This window comes from Prionailurus bengalensis, chromosome E2 (assembly GCF_016509475.1).
Source record: "Prionailurus bengalensis isolate Pbe53 chromosome E2, Fcat_Pben_1.1_paternal_pri, whole genome shotgun sequence".
NCBI lineage: Eukaryota > Metazoa > Chordata > Mammalia > Carnivora > Felidae > Prionailurus > Prionailurus bengalensis.
The window spans coordinates 55,279,878-55,287,834 of record NC_057352.1 but is presented as its reverse complement, the minus strand read 5'-3'; the positions used below and the strand labels follow the sequence as shown (position 1 = coordinate 55,287,834).

The window sequence follows — 7,957 nt, the reverse complement described above, 5'->3', positions numbered from 1 at the left end:
TTAAAAATGAAAATCAGAATGAGATAGTGTGTAAAAGTACATTTAAATGATAACATATTGTGAGTTGATAAGTAGTACAGGTTGCATAAAGAAGAGTTAAATACGAGTAATGTTGTAACTTGGTATCATAAATGGGTAGGAGACAAGGTGTCATTAACCAGGAGTCTAATCTGACTTCACCCACTAAGAACGAGCAACTTCATCATAATACAAACCACTAAGGCCCACCGAACCCCGTTTCCTTATTTGGAAAGTAGAGTTAGAGCAGCGAAGATCTGAAGTCCCTTTCACTTGGCCACTTTGATTAGCAATATTTAACAAAGAAATTACTGCTTTTATTAATGAGTACCATTGCACATTACTAAATATTCTCATTATTTGCCACCACGTGACAAGTCAATCCCCCACGTTTTCTAATGCAGCAGACACAGCAGCGATCTACCTTTGTAGATCCGCGTGCAGACCTGGAGAGTTCAAACGCTATTACATACTCCTGCACAGGTCAAAGATGAAATGAGACGAAGACACATTTTATCCCTCATTTATCAGACTAGTGAGCTGAAGCCGAGATTAAGTCATCTGCCAACAGCTCCCAGCTATAAGAGTAGCCGGATTGGGAAAGCAGGCATAGGGCTCTTCCCAGTTACGGATAACTGGGCATCTGAAATGAAATATAACCGAGCCAGTCATGTAATGGCCCACCTGCTGGGGAAGAAAGGCAGGTAATCACTCTTTCAACACATGTGCCGTTCTCTCTGGCTGCCAGGGACACAGAAACAGACAAAAGAAAACTCCCTGGCCTCGTGGAGCTTACAGCGTGGTTGGGGAAGGCGGGCAAAGTGAGTATATTAACAGTGTAAGTGGTGTGGAGAAAGCTCAGGCACTGAAAGGGATACACAGCATGTGTCTGGCAATTTGCAATTTTCTTAAAAGCCTGCTGGACGCCTCTTAGAGAACTACAACAATAATGCATCTAAAGTAACCGTCCTTAGCATTTCCCCAAACAGGGAATCCTTTGGGTACAGGGAACACTCCGACCTCCTGATTCCAGTTTGATACCGATTGCTCAAACCTCTCAGCTGCCAGCTAGGCGCTGTCCATCCCACTGACAAACCAAATTCCATACTAACAAAGACTCCCCCCTACCCCCATCCCACCTTTACATCCACAAAGAGTGCAGGGAGATTTACAAAACACGGCCAGAAGTTAGGAGAGCGCTTGGACTGCTTCTGAATTAGCACAGGTATCTCCTAATGCAAAGGTTAAAATGGAGTTTGGGGGCTGAGTCCTGCTGGGACAAAGCAGTAAGAACACCTTACACTTCATTTTGCTTTTTCTGACCTGTCAATTCTAGTGACATTCTCTACTATGAGTCTATATTTAACCAGCTTACTGGACAGTTTCTTCAGCTTGTAGCGTTTCCCCCCCCCCCCCCCCCCCTTTTATTAAAAGAGCAACCCAGTTTGCAAGAAAGTTGCTCTACGAAACGACAGTCCCCTGCAAGATCCGGTATACCTGGTTAAGCACTATCTTAATCAACCTTTAATTAATTAACCTGGTTAGTTGAGCTGGCATATCAGGTTAAGCTTTGTTTCACTCAAGTTTTAGAATGCCCTCTGAGTCTCTCAAAATCTCACGATCCTCCGTTGTGACCGCATCCTGAGAATTACAGTAAGAGCTCCAAAATTAGCTGCAGTTGATTTTAACGCGTGTCCATAACGCACGGCCCTCCTGTTACACGCAGCGCCCACTGGCAGTGTAAGAAGGCACGTCTGACAAGAACTTGGGCCTTGGGGGGTCGACCGCTGATCCTAGGGACACGATCCCGCGGGGCTTCCCCTCCGCCCACAGCCGGCGAGGAAGTGTTTGTTTGGCTTCTCCTCGGGAGAGACGCGCCCGGCTCGCTTCGCCGCGCCGGCCCGGCCCACTGCGCGATCCGGAGGCGAGCGGCGGGCAAACTTCAGCCGGGCTCCGCCGGCCGGGCCCCGGCGAGGCCCCGCCCTGCTCGCGGGTGCGGGTGCGGGTCCCGGGCCGGCCCAGGACGGCGTCCGGGGGCGTCGGCGGCCCGGAGGCCCGGGCGAGCGCCGGGCGGTGGGCAACGGAGCAGGGAGGGCGGGAGGGCAGCGGCCCGGCTCCGCGGGGGTCGCCAGGGAGCACTGCCCCGGCTCGAGGGCGGCCGAAGCTAAGGGACCGTCCCGGGGGGCCCGGCAGGGTGTCCGCCGGCAGGGACAGCGCGCCGGGCGGTGGCCGGCCTGGGGGGGGGGGGGGGACCTGGGCGGCTGGCGGGGACCAGGGGCTCCGGGGACACGCCCGGCCCGGCCCGCCCCCGGGCTCCGGGCAGCGCGGCCCCGCCCGGCCCGCCGCGGCCCGGTCCTCACCTGATGTACGGGCTGGCCGCCGCCAGGATGTTCTTCTGCACCGGGATCTCCTCCCCGTCGAGGACCAGGTGCGCGTCGCAGAAGCGGGACTCCTCGCGGAAAGAGCTGAGCGCTCGCAGCAGACGCGCGGCATGCTGAGGATCGGACACGGCGCTGCCCTCTGCCATCGCGGCGCCCGCTCGTCAGCCGTGCAGTCCAGCTGCCCCAGCCGCCCCGCGGGACCCCTCGAGCTGCCCGCGTCCGGCGCGCGCCCTGTCTGCACAGTCCGCGCGCGCGCGCGCGCCCGTCCGGCCCGGCTCTCAGCGCTCGGAGGAGAAGCGGGAGCCCCCGGAACGCGCCTGCGCCATCCGCGGTGCTAGGGGCTGGCGCCTTTAAGGAGCCGCGGCGTTGCGTCATTTCTCCGCGACGCCCCCGCGCCTTCGGTCCCTCCCTCTCGCCAGTAGTCGCCGGAGGCAGCCAATCAGAAGCCTCGTTCCTCCGCTGGCCCAGCTGGTAGCGGTCCCTGCTCAGCCAGGGGCTGTCGTTCGCCGGGAGCTGTGGCTGCTGCGGTGGAGGGTGTGCGGGCAGGCTGGAACTCTGTGGTTAAGCCCCGGGCCTCTAGCGCCGCGAGTCTGAATCCGAGCCTCGGCTTCCCACTCAGTAGCTGTGTGGCCATGGGTAAGGCGTCCATCCTCACTTTCTCCATCTGCAAAAGGAAGGTGATGGCTTCTCAGTGGTGTCGTGTGGACTCTTGTGAGCTCTCGCGTGTAAGCAAGGGCGCAGTAGGTGTAGCTTTTATTATTCCTGAAAGAAAGGGCGCTTCCCAGGTAAGAGCGCAGACCCGAGAAAGCAGACCCTCAAAAAGAGCATTTGGTTGCAGGCTAGGGAAGGAGATGAAGCAGACGAAGCTGGAGAAGCACGCAAGAAACCTTATACTTTGCAGGGCCTCCCTGTCGACGGTAAGGAGCATGGTCTTGATTCTGTAGGGGTTAGGAACTATGAAAGCGTTTGAAACAGGGTGTTTTATAAAGATGACCCAGCTGCTGCGTGGAGAATGAGGAGGGTGGTGCTAAAGGCAGAAAGATGCTTAAATAATTGCAGTACTTGAAGGGTCTGGGGACCTAAATCGAAGGATCTTGGTGTATGTAAGTGGGTATTAATGGATGCTTTTAAAGGAACAGGCAGAATTGTGAGGGAGAGGGAGTCCTGGACAACGTTCTGGGTTGAGTAACTGCGTGGATGTTGGTACCCATCAGATAGACAGGAGACGCTGAAGGGGTGGAGGGCATAGAGATCAGATGTCCACATAGGACTAGGTTCCCAACCCCGTGAAGATCAAGGATGTGACAGGAAGCAACTTTGAGTCAGCTCCGTCCCCAGGGCAAGCCCATATGGTCTGAGGTCCCCCCCCCCCCCCGCCCCGGAGTTTAAGGGCACATGGGAATGTGGAATGTAGCCACCGTTTTGTACAAACACTATGTTGTTTGTACAACCTAATTGTACAAACATTAGGTCATTTGTACAACCCTCAATAAGCTTCTAAAGAATTAAGCAATTTTTCTGAAGGATTATTAATTAGGACCAAGCCCCTGAAGAATGAACAGCATTTCAGATAAGGCAGGATGGGGTTTTCACTGGATCCGTTCAGTCTTTTCTTTCAACCAGCTCAAAGGGTCCAATGCAGCCATGGGTCTTTACCCTGAACTAGCGAAGGCTTTGGAGTTGCTGGCAGAAGAGTAATTGGGGAAAAGGAAGTTATTAGTGGAAGGTCTAGACTTTTCCAGTTCCTTCTTCAAACTCAGCTTAGTATTTATGGGTGAAATAAAAATGTCTAGGGCTGGCTTCAAAACCAAATGAAGGGATGGAGGGAAGTGGGTGAGGGTACAGATGAATCGAGTGTCTATGAGTTACTAATTGTTAAGGCAGGTTGTGGATACGTGGAGTTTCGTTGTACTAGTCTCCGTATTTCTGTGTATGTTGTAAAATGTCACAATAAAAATAAAAAACAAGATAAGCAGCTCAGACTTCTCCATGATACCTGCCCCATATCCCTGGGAGCGGTCGACACTCCTTTCCCCCAGTGGTTGTTGTACTTTGAAACTGCTCTGGCAGGTAACTTATTATAAATGGGTTTCTTTATCCATGTCACCTGCCAGCTTATATGTTTCAGTGGCTCGATTTCCAGGTGCTAAGCACAGTGCTTGGCCCTAGCAGTACTCAGTGTCATTCACTGAGCACTCCTAGGAGGGATGCATGGAGGGATTAACAAAATTGTGAATAACGAGCACTTAATAAATGTTTTCTGAATTTTGTCTGTTTTTAGTTTATTTGTCTTTGTCTTCATTCTCAACTGGGTTGTTGTTGGGATCAAAAATGATGTATGTGACAGAGAGAGTTCTCTACAATGTAGATATTTGATAAATACGTATTAATTGCTTGGAATGCTGGTTTACTCTCCCAACTATCAGAAGGTTCCAAAACAAAGAGTTCAAATAACAGAATCACCCTCAGGTAACCAGTTTCCCCAGAATGGGGGTGTTGTGTTAGTTGAAATAACTGGAAGTGAGTGGGGATTAGTCAGGTAGGCTCTTCCTGGTAGAGGTGAACATTCTCTGGCATTTTGACAGAAGGAAGGAAGGAAGGGGTGGAGGGGTAAAACACCTGGGCAGAGGGTTATAGACAGACCTGCATCAACCAGGGAAAAGTTGCTGGCTTGAGACGGTCAGATCAGCAAAAGACCTCATAGATGCTTTCAAAAGCACCCCCGCTGTTGGCAATATTTACCACCATCCCACCCGCCTGAATAACTCATCTTTCAAAACCAAGCACATACATGACCTTCAAGGAGCCTCCAAACAGCCTCGCAGGGCAGAGTCCCCGTGCTGTGCCATGTTCCTGCTTTCTGGGCTGCGCTTTATCCCCTTACCACACTGTAATTAACCAGTTTCTTTGTTGGTTTGCGAGCTCCTCCAAGGTCGGAGCTGTGTTGAATTCGCTCGTGTTCCAAGGGACTTGCACAGTGCCTGGTACTTCATAGATGCCCCTCGAGCGCTTTTGCATAATTAGTTAGAGGTAGCAAGTTGGGTCAGTGAGCACAGTAGGCAGGATGGAACACAGCAGGATGGCAGGGAGCTGAACACCCTGTCTAGAGCAAGAGGCTGCCCCTCAGCCCTAGCTGACTGCCCCATGGGATAAGGACCCCGTGGTGCCAGATGCAGGGGTTTTTCAAAAGATCTGAAATTCACATGTCAAATGTCCCAGTTTTTCAACATCAGCCACCACTTCCATTTGGGAGAAAAAGATAAAGCATGTGTCTACAGACACCTTCTGGCTTTCATTCATTTCCTGAAGTAATCAGAAAGCCATCTTGGTTTACCAAGAGGGGAGTTAACAATCAAAAGAATGCTAGGTTTTCTTTTTTTTTTTTTTTTTTTTTTAAATTTTTTTTTTTTCAACGTTTATTTTTTTGGGGACAGAGACAGAGCATGAACGGGGGAGGGGCAGAGAGAGAGGGAGACACAGAATCGGAAACAGGCTCCAGGCTCGGAGCCATCAGCCCAGAGCCCGACGCGGGGCTCGAACTCACGGACCGCGAGATCGTGACCTGGCTGAAGTCGGACGCTTAGCCGACTGCGCCACCCAGGCGCCCCAAGAATGCTAGGTTTTCAATCAAGTGTTGAGTCCAGCTCAGGTGCCACGAGAAACCCCTGCCTTGTGTAGGAAGGCAAGAGCACCCACACGTGGGAGGAAGGCTTGTGGGGCACAGCCTGCAGGAGCCACTCCCGGTTAGACCTTGGACTGTTGTGTAGCCTTTCTTGCTATTGCTCAAACTGTGCCGCCCGTGATACTGTTTACGGCCATCAGAATGGTGTCTTTGGTGTGATTGTTTCCCTGCATTCCATAGATTTCCGACCTCAGCTGTTGTGAAACGAGTCATTTGAGATCCGGTATGGTCCCAGCCATGTCAGTCTCTGGGACTAAGTGGCCCCTCCTGCTTTAGTGGCTAAACAACCCCCAGAGAAAGAATTTTCTCCTCCCCCTCCTCCTGTCGGGAGACTAAAAAGGGTGTTCACAAGATATCAGCAGAAGTCATTCAACAAATAATCTATTAAGTAACTGCCATGTGATACATTGCAGATACAATGATGGTGAAAACAGACATGGTTGCCTCAGTGGATCACTGCAGAGACTTTATACTGTCTTTGTGATTTTCACGAAGCACATGTATCATTTCTACAATCAGAAAAAAAACATTTTCTTTCCATTTGCAAAAAGCCGGGCGGGAGGAGGGGAACTCTAGGTTTATCTTGCTTTGAACAACGAGCCCTTGAAGAAGAGAAGAATCACCTTGGAGTTTGAGGTTTTGGTTTTTAGTAAGTGTTGGAAAGAGGAGGGAGAGTCCAGTAAAAAAAATAATAATAATGCAAAGAAAACAACAATAGTTAGGAGGCTCTTGAGAAAACGCTGGCTCTCAGATTCAATTTATTGGAGAGGACACCGAAGCAAGATGAGCCAAGGACTCAGCCAAGGTCATACATGCGACCTAGTCGGAGAAGAACACAGGCCTCGAGCTCCTGCCTTCCAGCCCTGTAAGCTTTTCCATTACACCAAGTTGACTCTTCGTAAACATGAATTTGGTTGAGACAGTCCCTTCTGATTCATTTGAAGGCGGTCTTCACATATTTTATGGGTAAGTCTGTCATTTGTCCAAATCTATTTATAGCTCCTTTCTTTCGGAAAATCTAAGCTCTTCCAAATTGCTGAGTCAGAGAACATCTCAGTATTTATAACTCTAGAGAGTCGATTCCACGTATTTACACAATATTCAGAGAGGTGTCTCAGAAACCAGTGAACTAATTAAGTTGTAATGAAGACAGTGAGTGTTTCTGACCAAATCTATGCTATACTCCTCAGCACCCAGTGCAGTGCCTGATACACAGTAGGGGCTCAGTAAATATTTGCTGAAGGAATAAATGTTAGTAACTAGGGAGAACTGAGATTTTTCTGTCCATAAGGGATTACTTCGGGAGCTTTCGAAGATTCCCCCACCGAACACCAAGCGACAGCCTGCTAACATCTCCAAGTGAGTATCTAATAGGCATCCGCAACTATGAATTTAACTCTTGGTTTTACCGCTTCAACTTGCTCGTTCCCAAAATCAGTGGCAGCATCATTCGTTTAAGGACAGAGGGCAGAAACTTAGGGACATCCTTGACCTCTGTCTCTCACACCCTTCATCCAATTCCCCAGCAAACCCTGCAGCTCTCTGTGCAGACTGTGTCCTGAATGCAGCCTTAGCCTCACAACCCCTGCCAGTACTGCTCTGGGAGAGCCACTGATCAACTCCCCCTGGACTCCTGCAGCGGCCTCTCAGTGCTCCCCTTCCTTTTCTCTTGCCTCCTTATGAGTCCTTTCTCCCCATAAGCTAATCAGATCAAGTTGCTTCCGAGTGCAAAACTTTCCAATGGCTTCCCCGTGGCTTACAAAAGCCCTATGTGAGCTCTTCCTTCCTCCGTGACCTCATTTCCTATGACTTTCCTCTTCCTCAGTGTGCACTAACCAAACCAGCCTTTTTTTTTTTTTCCTGAGTTTATTTTGAG

At 50.5% G+C, this 7,957-nt stretch overlaps 1 protein-coding gene across 1 annotated transcript in view; it reads right to left on the bottom strand.

The window, feature by feature from the left end:
• Positions 1–2,756, bottom strand: part of GAN (gigaxonin) — a 63,400-nt gene extending 60,644 nt beyond the window's left edge. Inside the window, exon 1 of the mRNA XM_043599749.1 lies at positions 2,379–2,756. Within this exon, the coding sequence (XP_043455684.1) occupies positions 2,379–2,545 (167 nt within the window). The 5' untranslated portion in view covers positions 2,546–2,756. The remainder of the gene's footprint in view (positions 1–2,378) is intronic.
• Between the last annotated feature and the right edge of the window lie 5,201 nt (positions 2,757–7,957).